We start from the raw sequence: 17,950 nt of genomic DNA on the forward strand, positions 1-17,950 counted from the left end.
TTTGCTTTTTCCTTTCCCCTCTCCTTTCCTTTCTCCTTTCCTTGTCTTTTCTTTTTTCTCTTCATTCCATTTCCCCCCTCCCCTCCCTCTCTCCCCTCCCTTGTCCTCTCTCCCCTATTCGCCCTTCCCCTCTCCCTTTCCCTTTCATGTTTTAAGTCAAGCAGCTGCCAAATCCTAAAAACAACCAGAAGACGACTCATATACACATGCGGCAGGTTTGATACTGACCCAGGCAAAACAGTTTACAGGCCAAACTGAATACTTACATAGCCATTTGCACCAAATCACACTGAAACCAAACCTTTCAGAGACCCAGACAATTGCAATGCAATTTGTTCCCGCTGGTAAGATAACCAGGCTGACTTAACTGACAGACCTGCAAGAAGCTCATGGCTGATGCTCCTGCTGCTATCTGCACTCAACAATATTTCAAGAATTCTGAGAAGTCCTTCTAAATCAGGCCGTAACTTGAGCATAGGGAGGACTGAGCAGAAGGGCTGCAGAGAAAAGATGGGAGAAGAGAAACTACAGCAGCAAGCGTGAAACAGGGAACAAATATTCCAGGAAGAGAAGGATAAATGATGATAAATGAAAATACAGAACGAGGAGCTGCATTGCAATTACTGAGAAGGAAGTATTGTCTAGAACATTGGACAGTCTTTTTTCACCTGATGTTGCTGCACATAAACTGATGCTCAGGAAACGTTCTGCCCAAACTCTCCAGATACACACTGTGCAGGATGCAGGGGCCACATCACCAACGCTATGCATCAAAGTAGATGCTACAGAGCTCCTGAAGCAAAGCCAGGGTCTGCTGTTCAGCAGGCCAAGCCTCAGGAAGCTCAGATCAGCAGATACTGAGGTGCACCCACTCTAGAGATCAGTGTGGCTTCAGGGACATGGGGAGTATAGAGGACACGGTGGGATTTGGGTACCTAACAGCATCACTGTGTTAGAAAATACTTAGAACATTGTTTGTGCAGGGTATCTATGCTTTCCCCTTTCTTCATCCATTTTGCACACCTACTTCCTCACATGCTTTTCAGAGCTTGACAGATGTGACTGAACAAATTCCTCCCTTAAATGGCTTTCCCCAAGACTCAATTTACTCCTGGAGTTTACTTATGGATTACTACAAATCTCTCAGTACCCAATCTTCTCTAATTCCCATCCTCATGAGACCGTATTCTCAGATTTTACCCCCTAAGAGCAAAGAAACATCAGCTGGAATTTCTGTGAAACAAAACCAGTATTCCAAGTTAGAAAAAAAAGTTGTTTTATGCTGAAATTCAATAGAAAGGGCACTCACTTCTTAAAGAGATGTTTCTCACCATGTACAAGCTAAACTCCCAGCGGATTTTAGACAAGCAGATGATTTCCCATTTCCTCTGAAATATAGGGGTTTTAGAAGTTTTGTTTATAAATACACAGAGACAAGTTTTACCTACAAAATGTCAACCTAGGTTTTTATTTTCTGCCCGATATACTACATTTTCCCTGCTCACCTGAAGTCACCAACACTATACTACCAAAGACTCAGCAACCTCAGCCAGCTGGATTTTAGAATGAACCCCAGAGATTTTAAGCATTTTCAACTACTCAGTTACTGGTAGAACTTGTGGCCTATGCTATTTCACACACTTCCAACTACTCTAGACTTCAAATATCAACACGTAATAACCTCAATCCTCAAAAACTCTAAGCTATTAAAAATAAAGATTGCTTCTAATAAAAAAATAAAACACAAAAATAGGACAGCTTTCTGGTTTTCTTTTTAACTTACCTGACAGCAGTAATGACATCTTAAAGACTTCAGCTCATAAAACAAAGGGAAATGTTTTGCAAGGAATTTAGATTCCAGAAGCTGTATTCCACAGGGAGATTCCAGCAAGAAGAAAAATTTTATTTCTTTGACCACCAATACAGTAAGATTCACTTGTTATTAGAGATACCTATCCTGCAATTAAAGCAAAGAGATCTCTCCCAGGATTGAAGACTTCTCTTCCCCCAAAAAAGGAAATTAATGTATGTCTTCTAAGAAAGCTGTACCCAAGGAAAACCACTAAGATGCTTTTATTTTGACTGCTTTTGGTTAGAAGTTTCCTTTGATTGAGGTAGCATCACACCTGCAGTTCACCCTGTTTCTACTCCAATACTGCTTCTGCTAAACTGATTTTTCCAGAAGTCTTTGTTAGGCTCCTACGGAGCTCAGAAAGGGAACGTGTGCGCTCAGCTCCCCATCGCTGTCCCTGTCAAGTGAGTTACAACATTATCTTTCCCTGAAGCATCTAGTGTGAAAACAGGCAACATGGGAGTATTTCGAGGAGTAAAGGGAGTTTTCTCTTGGTTTTTCTTGCTGATTTTTCTCAGAAAGGAACTGACCCTTCCAAGAAACAGTTCCATGCAGCATTTACCCCAAACCGCCCCCTTACCTTTCCTAAGACAGTGAGGCATGGCTTAGGCTCCAACTCTGGCTGTTCCAGTTTCACCACTCCTACCCAGCCGTATTCATATAGGTCTTCCTCGTCATTGCTATTACACAGCCCGAGTGGATGCATCTGAAACAGAATCAGAAAGAAACCTTTAGCCAATCAGTAGCATTCAAAAAACATACAGATTGCTTTCAAGTACCTTGGTTTATAACAAATACACTTTTACATATTAAGATACACCAGAAAAACTGAAACAGAAGGCTGCTTATATGAAGGATTCAGTATGTTTCTGAAGCATGCTATCAGCACATCATCTCGGTTATTACCCTTCATGAGGGTAATATCTTTGTGTATAAACTAGGGTGTGAAACATTTAAATCCTTACACTATTTACTATGTTCTCCTTGTTCTCTTTTTCCTTCAGCTAAAATCTCAGATTTTTCACAGTGAGGACTCTTGCCTAAGAGCTGCCCAGGCTCTAACATATACACAGAAAAAGTTCTTTGCAAAAAAAGTCTGTCCTTATCCAGCTTCATGCCTTTCCTTAAAGCTCACTTCTGCCAAACAATCTAAAGAAAACCACAAACTGTTACCAACACTCTGACAATTTTGTTTTCTGGTAGCTGATAATAGTAGGAGATTATACTGCTCAGTAATTTACATATCTCTCTCTCACTAATCCATGCAAAGTAGCACCATGTAATGGTTACTAATCCTGCCATCTCTCCTGCATCACCAGCTTGTCGTTTTGTCCTTTTCTCCCATCTCTTGTACCTTGACTTTCATTTTGCAAGTCATTCAACACAAGGAGAGCTATTTATATTATCTTGTGGGGCCCTGACTTTCCGAATAACTCAAGTGTGACTCAGAATAACTACTGTGAAATATGGGAAACACGGCGGTGAATTGACATAATACAGAGGTTCTCCTACCACTCATTTTTCAGAATTCATCACCAATCCACCTGTATTTTGAGAAAAAAACTGGCCACTGCAATACCAGAGTAGAATCCTCTGCCCAACTCCTAATTCATCCTTCCTCTTTTTTTTTTTTTTCTTATGAGTTACTATTACACACTACTGCCTACAGCCTCGCACGGACGAGCAGTTCAACCCACTCTAAAAGCTTGGGACAGGTCTATCACTGGAGGATGAATCATCTCCTTACACGCAGCATGGGATGGATGAACTGTTCAGCTGAGAGATATGACAGGGCAGGGAGTCAGGCAGAGCTCTCTCTCCAAAACTGCCAGGGCATATATTCCAACATAATTAACCCCAAAAGGAGTCCGTGGGATCCTTTAAATAAACACAAAACTTTAATCTGTATTAAATATCTTCAGAAACAGAGAACCATTCCCTTGATGTAATTCCCTTGACGTACACTGTATCAATTAAGCTTTGAAACCATAACCCATATCTAAGAAGTTTCTAGTTCAAAATCCTTGAAATGTGCTGGGGCACTTTCCACATGCCTGAAAGGGCAAAACTGAAACCACGGCTCAGGTGCTTTTATCCAAGGTTACAAAATCTGTATGCATTGCTGAGGGTTTAAAATAACTTCAAAAAGAGCCGCACAAATTTTAAGTGGGTTAGTGTTACAGAGCAGGCAAACAGTAAACTAACAGAGGAGGAACATTTCACTCTGTAACCCTATCGCCTCAAAAAAGTCCTGATAATTAAAAGAAAACTTCCACCCTTTTTTCCTTTTCTTTCTGTCTGCCAGGACACGGCATTACGCTGTGACAAACCACTGTATGAAGCACTCAGGATCCTTCTATACACTGTCATGAGATGAAGTATTGGTCTCTTTTTCCCAACCATACAAAAAACACTGTCTCTACCCACTTTAGTCCAGAAAACATCTTGGAAGAAGGCCAAGAATAACAGAAAATTCTTTCCACAGCTGCTTTCCTCCAGAATACTGTTATTCCGTAACAGCTCCCAAGCGCGAACAGCCCTTCAGATCACAGTCACCAAAGCCATCCCGCAGTTATGTCCCTGGAAATCAGGAGAAGCTCAAAGTTGAAAGAGCTTCTTCTCCTCCTCTTACAATGCCTGTGCCTCCCCACCTTTAGAAAGAAATTGGTGATTCTGTCCCTTCTCGGTGACAACGCTGGCGGACACCCTGCCTCCAACAGCAATGCCCCAAACACCTGACAAGACAGCCTTCCCATTTAAAGGCAAAAAAGCTGTGAATTACACACAACTCCAAAGGCAAGTATCTGCAGTGTCGAATATTACAGGTTTCTGAGTGGGGTTTTCAAGACAGTCAGGAATGTGCAGCAGTCAAGCACCTGGCATGCCCTACCTCAAGCATCTCATCTCCATACACCTGGGTGTCTCCTACATGGCATGGAGCACCCAGGAAGATAGCAAAATCAAAGCTGCATTTCTGAACATTCCTGTCTTCTTCAAAAAGCCAGGTGGCCTGGAAAGGGACCTATGCAAAGCTTAGCAGACAAAACTCATAGGCCTGGAAGCAGCAGAGCTCTCAAAACTCAAATAACCTCCATACGTCTATCGAGAACTGACACATCACTTTAAAAAAAAAAGCTTTGCTAGACCTTTGGGGTGCCACAGCTATCAAACCCTTACGATTTTAGACTTTACTGAATACAAAAAAAAAAAAAAAAAAAGAGCTTTTCAACCACGATACAAATATTAACTTGATGTATTTTGGGAGGGGAAGAGCAAGGCACAGGATTTAGCACTCCAAAGCAGTTATCAGCAAACTACTGTTTATTGGGCTTACACCGGTGACCTTCATGGTTAGACCCCCATGGAAAGACTGTAACTGCCCAGAATAAATTATCTTTCCTGTCACAAGTAGCACGACCAGAAGAGACATGAGAACGAGTCAAGTGAGGAAGACGGTGAAACAAAATCCCCATTTTTAGAAAGGGAAAAAAGGATGACCTGGGTAACTACAGGCCAGTCAGTCTCAACTCTTTGCTTGGTAGCAGATACTCCTCAAAACTATGATAACGCTCACAGGAAACAGAGAGGTGGCTAAATCTAAGCCAAGATTTAAGGACAAATCTAAGGGCAAGACTAAGGGCAAATCGTGCTTGACAAAAATAGTGTCCTTCCATGACAAGGTTACAGTGCTGGTGGACAAGGGAAGAGCGACTGACACCATCAACCCCAACTTCTGCAAAGCGCATGACGTGGTCCCACACAACATCCTTGTCTGTAAAATGGAGAGACAGGGATTCGAGGGCTGGACCACTTGGTGGAAAAGGAATGCGCTGGGTGGTCACGCTCAAAGAGTTGTGGTCAACGGCTCGACGTCCGGGTGGAGATCAGGGACATCAGGGGTCCATACAGGGACCAGTATTACTGAACATCGTTCCTGGGGACACGGACAGTGGGACTGAGCACATCCCCAGCAGGTTCCGGGTGACACCAAGCTCAATGGGGTGGCTGACACTCCACAGGGACCTGGACAGGATGGAGACATGGGCCCCTGCAAACCTCATCCAGTCCAACGAGGCCAAGTGCAAGGTCCTGCACCTGGGTCAGGGCGGTCTTGGGAACATGGACACGGGCTGGCGAGGAGCGCGCTGAGAGCAGCCCCGCGGAGAAGGACCTGGTGGTACTGCGGGATGAGAAGCTCAACACGGCCCAGCAACGTGCGCTCACAGCCCAGAAAGCCCCCCCAGCCCTGGGCTGCATCCCCAGCAGCGTGGCCAGCAGGGCGAGGGAGGGGGCTCTGCCCCTCTGCTGGGACCCCCCCGCAGCGCTGCCCCCAGCTCGGGGGTCACCAGCAGAAGGACACGGACCTGTTGGAGCGAGTCCAGAGGAGGCCACGGAGATGGTCAGGGGCTGGAGCCCCCCTGCTGTGGGGACAGGCTGGGAGAGCTGGGGCTGTTCAGCTGGAGGAGAGAAGGATCGAGGAGACCTTACGGCACCTCCCAGTGCCTGACGGGCTGGCAGGAAAGCCGGGAGGGACTCTTTATCGGGGCGCGTAGTGACAGGATGATGGGTAACAGTTTCTAAACTGGAAGAGGGAAGGTTTAGATTAGAAATTCTTTACTGTGAAGGTGCTGAGACACTGGCACAGGCTGTGGGTGCCCCATCCCTGGCTGGGCTCAAGGCCAGGCTGGACGGAGCTGGGAGCAGCCTGGGCTGGTGGAAGGTGTCCCTGCCCGTGGCAGGGGCTTGAACTGCGTTGTCTTTAAGGTCCCTTCCAACCCAAACCATTTGAGATTCTATGATTAGCAGCAAAAATACAGAGCAGTCAGGGACGCAAACCAGCCTATGGCTCCTGTCAACTCATTCCAGGTTCCCATCACACACCAGCAGTAGAGTCTTGCTGAAATTAAGGCTGCCACATCATCTGATTCCTGCTTCCCGCAGACCATAAGCCAGCAGAAGCTGCAGAGGCTGAAATTACCAGATCATTTTGACTCTAGCTTCAACCCAGATGGATTAATGAGACCCCCAAAGGCACTCAGCTCTTTCTGACAAACCGGTAACCACAGTTGTTGTCTCTCTGGTTCTCCATGATAGAACCACAGGTCTCTGTCTCCTCTTGTATGAAAAAACTGATATGCAGCTTCCAAGATCATAAAGGATGGCCGCTCCTGCAGCATAGCTTTGCAGAGCTCCTACCTTCCAACCAGAAGAAGGTAAGAACAGGCAGCATATCGAGTATGTTCTCCCTTCCAGCAGAGGAATACGCTGTGCAAAGACTAGAGGAAAATCTTAAGAGAAAACCCTCTCATCTCACTTTACCAGATCAGCCAAGAAACAAGAATGTGCATCCATTAAGAAGGAATTCAGAGAGCATCATGTGCTTACAGCTGCCTTGGACAAAACATGCATGACAATATTCGCCAGTTGCACCTGAGGCATGTGTATCATGCTGTAGGTACCAGTAGGTATCAGGCACTAAGTCTGAAATCCAGAGACTGAATCTTGGAACACGCACTAAACCCAAGACCAATATTTGTAACTAAATGAGCTGTTTATTTTAAAAGCTGCACAAGACTTCAAACTGAATGGGGGGTATGAAGCTGGACTGCAGAACAGGTAAGAATGAAGCACTGTATGAGATCTGAAAAATACCAATTATCTTTCTGGCAAGAGGTGACTTCTGCTCAGCATTTACTGGTCGCTATATGGCATTCTGAAACTCCTTTTCCAAATACCAGCAGCCCCTTCTTCTTGAACTTAGTGCAGAGAACTGAGTTTCCTGGGAAGTTTCTGAACTCTATCCTGATGCAAAAACCTAAAAAAGGAATTTCTGGCAAGTTTGTCAATAAAGGGGGAAAAAATGAAGCAGGAACTCATCTCCTCAGTACAGAACTCACGCCACTCACACAGTTGTATTCACCCTGAAAGCAAGAAATTTTCAAATTCTTGTCCAAAGCCGTAAATTGGACGCACTTGGAACACACATTTTTACTCACAAACTATAGCAAGGTTGTATCATGACCTAGTAAACAGAAGGTGGCTGTGCTCTGACTAGCAAACAAAACCCAACAGCTGTCACAGAAGAATTCTCCTCCAGCATGGCCATGCTGGCCATCATTGCTGTGCAAGGAGAAACGTGACTCCAGCAACTGGATTCCCTGTTGTAGTCCAGCAACCCAGGTGCAGAATGTCTACCTTACGTTTCCTCCGGTGCATAGGTGACTGAAGCAGGGAGAAGACTGAAATTTATTAAACCACCACACAATGGCACAATGATCTTGCACATGAGAAACCTCAAACCCAAATGCAAACCCCAGTGTAAGCAGTAAGCAAAACAAATAGGGTGCCGCAGGCTCTGTGCTGGCAAATGTAGAGAACTTACTAGGTACATCTGCAGGCTACAAACTCCTGAGGATTTTGTTGCATCACACTGGAATCTCACCAGAGTAATTAACGAAACAAATTATATTATGCCAGCAGTACTCCCTCAAAGTCCGTATGCTTCAGGAAGGGTCAATTGACAAAAACATTGCACTGTTCAATTAAAAACATGTGCATTGCAAAGCCAAACTCTTCCTAGACTACTTGTTCCAGTAACTCTGAAGATCTACAGGGCCAACACAAATACTCCGCTAAGGGATGTTAGACACATTAGTCATCAGCTTTGTGTAACCATTAACATATCAAGGGAACTCATATCCAAGTACCCAGTGTCAGCTCTTTTAATAAAATGGCATCATGAAGCCAATGACAGGTTGTACAATGCACCGATTTACTGATCTTAGCAGGATCAGAACATGGGGAGCACGCCTGTCCCCACTCTCCAGCACCTTCTCTGGGTTCCTCGTGGATTTCTGTGACAGTCCTCCTCTCACATGCTCCCTGGGTGCTCTCACCTGTCCACGTCGTTCAGATTTCAGGTTTTTACTGCAGATTGTTTAAAACTCCACTGAAGCCAGCTTCTCCATCAACCTCGTCCTGATCTCAGGCCTCACGGATAAATTACCAATGGCAATCTCATCACCTTCCTCAAAATCCTGTCTCTACCCCACCTGCCAAGAGAAGACATTCACTTCCCCCACCTCAAACAAACATCTGGGGTTATGATAACATTTTTACAACTCTTCCAAAAATCTCTCATTGTGTTTGTTTCCAGAGGGAACGCACATCTCTTCTTTATACATCAACTCACCAATTTTGACCTTACCTACTACAACTTCCTTCCCCCTGAACACACCAAGCCCTGCAGTAACCTTTCTGACCAGCATCATACTCGTTGTGCATCACTCTGAGCGTGTAGTTTATGCAGGAATCTCTTCTCTGCATAAATTTCTCTCTAGCTTCACATCCCAGCCAACAGGATTTCATTCATGCTAACAGCAAAGCCAGCTTCAGTGGTCCAGTCATAGGGTTATTTGGTGTGTTATTTGGTTTGGGTTTTTTTCAATTTACACTACAATTAAGGATCCCAAAGGACCTAAACAAACAAACAGGAAAAAAATAATACAAAGGCTATATTCACACCATGTGGAGATCACAAGTGAGGTTCAACCTTCAAGCCATTAAATCCACATGGTGTATCATGCCACCAGATGTTTATTGGCTTGGGTGTGGCAGCAGGACAGTCATCTCCACACACATCAGGGTGATCCCCTTATATTGCTTTGGAGCCTGTGCTAGCCTGGACAAACCAGGCTGGCATTTCTGTGTCTTACACAGTTCCAGCAATTTGCAGAGAGACAGAGCATGTCAGCACTATAAACAGATTTCCTAACTTCGGTTCCACTGAAAACAGAACAACGCAACCCTAACAGCTCCCAACTCTTCCCCTTCCCTGCCAAGACATCCGTTCTAATGAATACAAGCCAGGTCTGGATAACGAGACCTGGACGGTCTTAAAAACTTCCATAACACGCCTTTGAGATGGAGCATTACCTTCCCAAACTTTCTTCTGGTTGATTTCTTCATTATAAATTCAATCCTTTCGATCCCACAAGCCACAAAACATCGTTCTTTCTCCTCCACCCTTTGGGCAAAAAACACAGCTGAAAGATTGCCCGTGTTACAGGCGTTCTGCACGGAGCAGCTGCGCAGCGCTAGTGGCGTGAGCCCCGCTCCTCTTACAGACTCCCTGCAGGCACGCAGCAAGGCACACACGGCGCTCAGAACGTGTGCTCTGGCCGCAGCAACACGAGATCCACAACAGTCCAGTTAAACAAGAATCTCTTCACTAAAATTACCTATTTATTCTTCCCATTCTTTTCCTAGTTATATTTTAGTCTTCCTCCAAACTGGGCTGCCAATGTCCCCCCCGTGCTTAACCCCTTATAATTAATCAGGTGTTTTATCTCCTGACAAATAACAAATGAAGAGATACAAGGCGCATATATTTTTCATTCATTTTTGGGTTTTGATCCTGTATTTGAGGTTGACTTGATTATTTAATAAAAAAAAGCAAAGCATCTCTTGGATTTACTAAGTCTCCCAGACACCTTTTGCTTATTCACCTTGTTCCACTAAGGGCACCACGAAAGGCAGTCAGCCCATCTCACACGCAACGTGCACCAACAGAACCTGTGGCTGACTTTTACTCGTAATTGAACATACAATGAATAAAAGTATCTCTGAAAAGCCAGGTAAAGATTTACATGTATGTCAGAGGGCCAAAGCAACTGCATCGATCTGGAGCCTCGGTCGGTAATGCTGCTGTAAGGACTTTTGTGCTTTCTGTGGCAGAGGACGAACGTGCCGAGAACGTTACATACAGTTCTCAGTTCATGAAACAAAGGCCAGGGTAGCAAGGCACCCTCTTCCGAAAAACCGTAGCATGACTTCTGCATGGTCACGAAGGAGTATGGGCTATAAAATTCTATAAAATCTAGCAGAACCGGACTCGATACTGCTTGTTTGAATGAAAATCACACCCTGCCCTGAGCAGTATCTCTACCCTTTTAAGGCTTTCCGGCCTCTAACGTACCCGCACATTCTGAAATACAAAACTAAAGTATTTCCCCCTTTGTTTCCTGTTTGGGACAGAAAGATTTGGATGACCCAGGTATAACAAAATCTCATGGTTTTGCAACAGTAACCAGAACTGACGCTGCTGCAAGGGCAAGGACTGGGTGGGGGGCTGACCTTACCCTGAGCACCCAGGTCCCATCCTCTGGGCAACCACCATCCCTCCAAGCATGCAGAACCGATTTACTTGCAGAAGTAAAATTTACCCGGCAGGAGAAGAAAGGGCAAAAGTAAAAAGAGATTTAAAAATGGCTCACAGATCCACGCCAGGAGCAGGTAAGAGTGAAATATACTTTTGTAGCAGCAAAGTTAGTACAAATTCTAGACCACCTGAGACCTCAAAATAACACTGAAGGGCTTTGGGGACCTACCCCTGTCCTGAAGACCACAAATGAGGAGGATGAGACAGGCAGGGCAGGCTTTTGCCTGCATTCCCAAATAAAAAGCAACGTTATGCTCAAGGTGCATATCACAAGTGTCAACCCAGTAGCACAATTCTGAAAAACACATCTTCAAGACACATAAAAATCCAGAGAGTCAGCACCAGGGCCAGTAAGAATGGGCTGCACCGACAGAAACCTCTTCTGTCCACAAAAGCACTCCACCACATCAAGCCAGAAGTAGTCAGTGGATTCTGCTCGGATTCCACAGGCTCACACTGCAGCAGCCTCAGCAGATCACAACAGACAGCACGTATTGCAATTTTCCGAAAGAGGAGTATCAACCAAAAGTGCAATTTGAGCTAGCGAATCGAAGAATTCAAGCTTGAAACACTGGTGTAACTTCTGCTGATCAGGAGCCTGGATGGGGCAAACCACCCCCCCCACCCCCACCCCCACCCCCGCTGCTGGGGCAGGTGGTGCTTACACAGGGCCCCCAGTGCAAGTGTCTGTCACATCCTCGCGCGGCTTTACCAGTGAATTAACCCCGACCCTCCAGCAAAGCAGTGGCTTTCTGACTCTCCACCTTGGGAAGATGTCTGTGCAATAAATGCCAATAGGATCAGCTGTCTGACCGGACTTCACTGCACGGCTAGAGAAGTGTTAGGAAGGATGAAGGCACTGTGGCATGAGGACTTAGGCCACCGAAATGAACAGAAAATCAAAATTAAAACCCGTGCTGAAATACTAAGGATTTTTTCTAGCATGAACTTCCAGAAAGCAACATCTAGAACTGGAATAACTGTGTGGAATTTTAATGTTTGAATGGAGTTTTTCAGCTTGATAGAAAGTGGTGGTGTGGTTTGGTTTGGTTTGACGTGAAGAGAATGCCGTGGCTCTGGCACTGAACTGCACCGTAAACATCTGACCCAACTCTGCAGCAGGTTCTCCAGGAGGCAGGAGGCATCTCAATGCATCTGTGTGCTGGGAAAAGAGGGAATTGAGACCTTGCTCAAGGGTCCACGTGGGCTGTACTTAAGCACTCCCCTACATATGTACCAGGTTACAAATCAAAAATTACAATTATCAAATAGGAACAGCAGCCCTGACCCTCCTCTACCAACATCATTCCACTATCAAAGCTCAGTTCTGTCCTCCCCACCTGACACAGTCAATCGATTTGGTTGCTTATTCTGTTTTAAAGCCAAAGAAATTCTATGGAGATCAACATATTACCTTAATAAAAGATTAGGAAGGAGCTGAGTAGAGAAGAGCATCATTCCCCAAGGAACCCTTCCATATCCCAGGACACTTAAGGTGGCCATACAGACCCAGACTCCTGCCTCGCAGGCAGCTCACGCGAAGAGTCAGGCTCTGCCAGGCTCGCTAGTGAAGTTGAGCTCCAGTTGGGAAGTCAAGCTCCGCAAATACCAACTTGAGTGCCAGTTCCAAGTGTCGGTCTTGACGTACTTAAAATTGCTGTAATTAAAAATCCCTCCCTTCCAGTTTAAATGCTTCCCTGCCCCTTCACATACAAAAGGTCAGAGAATCCCCTCCCCTGCACTGTCCTTAGGTGGCTGTCCTGGTGTAACCCCGACCGGCGACTGAGCCCCACACAGCCGCTCGCTCGCTCCTACCCCAGCGGGATGGGGGAGGGGGTCAGAAGGGTAAAAGGGAGAAAACTCCTGGGTTGACCTAAAGACAGTTTAATGGGTAAAGCAAAACCTGCGCATGCCAGCAAAGCAAAACCAAGGAATTTATCCACCACTCCCCACCGCAGGCAGGTGCTCAGCCGTGCCCAGCACAGCAGGGCTCCATCCCACCTAACCACCATCACTCCCAATGCCCCCTCCTTCCTTCTTCTTCCCCAGTTCTACGTGCTGGGCATGATGCCATGTGGTCTGGGATATCCCTCGGGTCAGTTGGGGTCAGCTGTCCCAGCTGTGTGTCCCCCCCAGCTCTCACTGTGGGTAGGGTGAGGGGCAGAGAAGCCCCTGGTGCTGTGCAAGCACTGCTGAGCAATGACTAAAACATCCCTGTGTTATCCAGCACAAATCCAAAACTCCCCATGCTGGCTCCTGTGAAGAAAATGAAGCCCACCCCAGCCAAAGGCAGCACCACGGCTGTGGTGTGACAGACAGGGACAGCACAGCAACACCGGCAATGTGCGTCTTCTCGGGGGAGAAACCTGCTTGGGAGCAGTGGCCAGCACCTCCCCGGCCCCCGCCGCAGAGGCGTGCTGGAGGCACCGCTGTATAAATTAAGATAAAGTCAAAAGAAAAGGCACCGACTTCATTTTCATTTTCACAAGACAAAAAGGTCAAGGGACGCTGACTTTTTCAAAAAGCTGGGGAAGCACCTCTGCACCCCACAGCGATGCGGCGCCCCAGGCTGGAGCTCCTCACCTTGCCCCGCAAAGGAGAGAGCCGAGGGGCCGGGGCGCGGGGCCACGACGTCACGCAGGTTGAAGCCTCTCCCCACATTAAAGCCTAAACAGATCACAGGACATGAAAGGATAAGGCTGAATGAAAATATCTAGACCAAAATTCAGGCTCGGGGAGGATACAGAGTGTTTCTGGATCACAGACACGTTTCACTTCAGACACACTAAACAAAACACATCATGGACAAACTACGAAGGCAACAATAAAACCAATTATTTTCTATGATCAATAGATTCAAATAATTGCAGCAAAAAGCAAATTGAACACACTGCGCTGCACAAAGCCTCTAAAACGGAGCAGAACTATTGAGTCTTTTTGTGAAGACTTGAATTCCTTATTGCTCTAGGGCCTGAAACAACAGATCCACCATACAGCTTTCCCACCCGGAATGCACTTGGCGTGGGTTTGTCTCCCTCCACACGAATTCACATTCCTTCACCAGACAGGCTTTTGAAGTAAAATGTATGAGGTTTTGCAGTATTGAAAAAAAATTAAAAAAAAAAAAAAATCAACAAACGAAAACCCCAAAACCAAACCAACCTGAACGGGAAGCCTATCATCAGGGACATGCAGTTTCTTCCCAAAGCTGTCCCCAGACCTGGCGTGTGTGGGAGCAGCTGGTACCTGCAGGGCAGCGAGCTCAGGGAGCTGCACCCTGGCCCCCTGCCCACCCCAGGGTGCGGGCGCAGGGCCAGCTAACTCGGGTGCTTCAGTCACCCACCCCCCGCTGTCCAGCCAGCACTGCCGAGCTCTAGGTCTTGCTTCCTTCCTCCAGCTCCGTCGTCTGTGGAAGCTCTCCAAGAGATGGATCCAAAGCCTGGAGTATATCAAGGCTCAAGTGAAATAAGGCAACCAAACAGCCCAACTTTTACAGGGAGGAGAAAAAAACTGGGTATGCTTCTGCTGGGACTCGTGTCCTAAGTATCTCCCCTGTCAAACCAGGCTTACTCCACACAAGAAGTGGACGGAGCGTACATGTTCTCTTCAAAATGCAAAAAACCTAAGTCACCAAGCAGATTTTGAACAAAGAACAGCTTCTCCACTCACCACTGAAACACCAGAGGATGTGGCGTGCCTGATTCAGAGACAATCCAGGATGCCGCTGCTAGAATCTCCACAAGTTGGATGGGAAGGAGCAATGGGAAGAGGGGCACGCTCCTGAAGACGATACGGAAATATTGCTCAGAGATGCACAGATGCATTTAGGAAAGCATTCATTTCAGCTGGAGCTCCAACTGGCCACAGCTGTCAAGACTAGTAAGTTTACTAACAGCAAGAAGAATTGCAAGCAATATATGTCTGCTACCAAACGAGGCTGGCACAAGGCAATAGGAAAGCAAGCAACAAACAACTGGTAGTAAAGGAGGGTGGAATTGCGGTCATCGATGCAAACAAGGCACACAGGTGTCTGTGGGACCTGAGAGGATGCATCCAGGTGTCCCATGAAGGAGATGCGGCTGTCGTAATTGCAGAGCCCCTGATGACTGAAAAAGGGCAAAATACTGCACTTCTCTGCAAAAATGCAAGACAGACCTGGGAAACCCCAGAGCAGTTGGCCTCACTTCAGTGCCTGATAAAATTACGGAACAGACTGTTATGGAAGCTCTTTCCAGGCACATGGAGGACAAGATGGTGACTGAAAAAGCCAGTTCGGATTTACCAAGGATAAATCATGGTTGACCAATCTCAGTACCTTTTCTGATGAAGCAACTTGCTCCATGAATGAGGTGAGCTATGGGTGTCATCCACCTTGAGTTCAGTGAAGCGTTTGATACTTCAGCATCCTTGCGGACAAGCTGCTAAAATATCGACTAGAGAGCTGGACCATAAGATGGTAGAAAACTGGCTAAACTGGCTCAGTCTGCAGTTACCTCAGAGTGGTGGTTAATGGCTCAAAGCGGCAGCTGGGCACAAGTGGAGTTCCTCCAGAGTCAATACAAGGTCTGATACCATTCAATATCATTATAAACAACCCAGACGAGAGGACCAAATGCACTCTCAGTGAAGCCTGCGGTTGACAACACACTGGGAGGGGTGGCAGATAGGCCAGGAGGAAGGGCCACGGGACACAGCCACTGTGGCAGGCTGCAAGCCTGGGCCCCCAAGAACTGCGTTAGGTTGAATGAAGATAAAATGTAAGTCCTACATGTGGGATAGAGTGGTACTGAGCAGCAGTACAGGCTGCATATGGTCCGACTGGCTGCAGCGTAGCTCTGCTGGAAAAGAGACGAGGCTGCTGACGGACAGCAAACCGCATGCGAGTAAACAGCTGAGGCTGCACCTGGAGCACGTGTACAGCCGGCAGATCAAGGAACGCGATTATTCCGCCATACTTGGCACTTGTTAGACCACACCTGGAATAATGTGTCCAGTTTTGGTTGGAGAAGGTCCAGCAAAAGGCCATCGAGATGATAAAAGGGTTGGAGAACTTGACATATGAAAAAGGTCAAAAGAATTCCATTCATTCAGCCCAAAGAAGTGAAGGCTTGAGGAGATCCAATCAGCCTTACAGGCAGCTGCAGAGAAGACAAGAGGTTGTCTTTTCATGAGGGTGCATGATGACCAGACAGGAAGAAACATGCACAAGGATACCTCAGGGAAAATTCTGTTCAGATCCATGGAAACAGTTCTTCACCCTAAGAGCAATAAAACAGTGGAACAGGTTGCCCTGAGAAGTGGTGGAACATCCCCCACTGGAAATGTTCAAGATTTGGCTTGACAAGGCCCTGGATAACAATGATGCTAAGGATGTGCTTCCAATGGAAAGCTGGATCAGATGACGTCCAGAAATCCCTCTCAGCCTAGACTTCTCTATCGTTCTTTGATTCTAAGTTCCATCCTCCAAATCAAGGTAAAAACAATTTGCGAAAGCTAGACTTGCCATGTTGCAACTTCAGCAAGCTGTTGTCACATTCCTGAAATGGTTCAATGCACATAGCCCATTAGACATGCAACTGGTTTATGACTAAGCATCCCACTAAATAAAATTCTATTTGTATTAAAGCTGGACTTGTTGGACTAGCAGACTAAGCAGCTGTAGAGAAGGAAAACTCAGTAGGGCAATCCTCATTCACTGCCAATGGGAAGGACCACATTAAGCATCATAAAAGTGACAGGGGCAGGAGTGAGACCGAGTAAGAAAGTTCTGAATATTAAATTCAGCTTCAGCAACAACCAAATTGTAAAGGCAGGAAAAAGAAAATCTGAGTGAACACAACTGCCGCTATCTGGTGTCTGCCCTTTGCTGGTGCTGGCCAGCTTCACCCACGTACTGGGCTGCAAACAACTGTCCAACTCCATCCAGCTGCTGGGTGTGCTGTGGGGCAGGGAGAGCACTGGTGCTGGCTCAGTCACACTATTGATACAGCTGTCACAATGAGCTGAAAAAACATACCCTCGGATTTCAAAAGTTTTCTGCAAGTCTTGCTTCCACAGGACACTTACAAGAACTTTGCAGTGAAAGTGATGGATTTCAAGTTTCCTTGGAAGATTCTGCTCTCAATTTTACCTTTCACTGGAGTCATAATATTTTCTTAGCAGCAACAGTGCATTACTGTGTTGGGTATCATACTGCTAAGCTTCTTTCTACACCTAACAGAACAGCTAATCTCTGCTCTGATTTTCCTCATCTATAGCCTTGGATGTACAAGATGTGTGTTTAAAAATGCCAGAAATTATTCATCAGCATAAAAAATGTTTCTGATAGCCCAAAAGCAAGGTCTAACCCTAACTGAACCAGACACATCAGTAAAGGCAAAGACAGACACACTGGAATACTGGGTGGCCAAAAACGCAGACTTTATGGAACTACGAAAAACAGTTGCCTGAGCAAACAAAAAGGGTTATGACAACACATTCACTTTGTCCTGCCTGCCTTCTGTTCCTACATAACTAAACCTCTCCTGAAGAAGATCTTTCTCCCCAATCAGATTGCCCCAAATTACTGGCTTTTATACAACATTTTTTATTTAGTGCTTGGCTCTAATCTGAATCTTTCAGTGCCCTCAAATGAGGAATCTGTGGGATATCATGCACGTAGTGATGCTTGAAGTAGAAATGAAGAAGGAACTTGTGGCAAGTTACCAGTTTCCCACTCAAAAAACATTAGAAAACAAGTGAAGGATGTTAAGTGAGACCCACTTTCACTATAGCAGTACAGGTCAGAACAAAGCTTGATTCTTCCACTCAGAAGTGACAACTAACCAAAAGGAAAAAAAAAAACAACCCAAACCCAACCAAACATAAAAAACAAAACC

At 46.0% G+C, this 17,950-nt stretch overlaps 1 protein-coding gene across 2 annotated transcripts in view; it reads right to left on the minus strand.

Annotated features, from left to right (window-relative positions):
* Positions 1-17,950, minus strand: part of ZNRF3 (zinc and ring finger 3) — a 96,906-nt gene that overhangs the window by 34,047 nt on the left and 44,909 nt on the right. Inside the window, exons 2-3 of one of the 2 annotated variants that reach the window (XM_040611375.1) lie at positions 14,742-14,852; positions 2,433-2,558 (exon numbers count right to left, since the gene is read on the minus strand). In XM_040611375.1, the coding sequence (XP_040467309.1) occupies positions 2,433-2,558 (126 nt within the window). In that variant the 5' untranslated portion in view covers positions 14,742-14,852. The remainder of the gene's footprint in view (positions 1-2,432; positions 2,559-14,741; positions 14,853-17,950) is intronic. The other variant, XM_040611373.1, reaches the window with a different exon arrangement.

This window comes from Falco naumanni, chromosome 1, assembly GCF_017639655.2.
Source record: "Falco naumanni isolate bFalNau1 chromosome 1, bFalNau1.pat, whole genome shotgun sequence".
NCBI lineage: Eukaryota > Metazoa > Chordata > Aves > Falconiformes > Falconidae > Falco > Falco naumanni.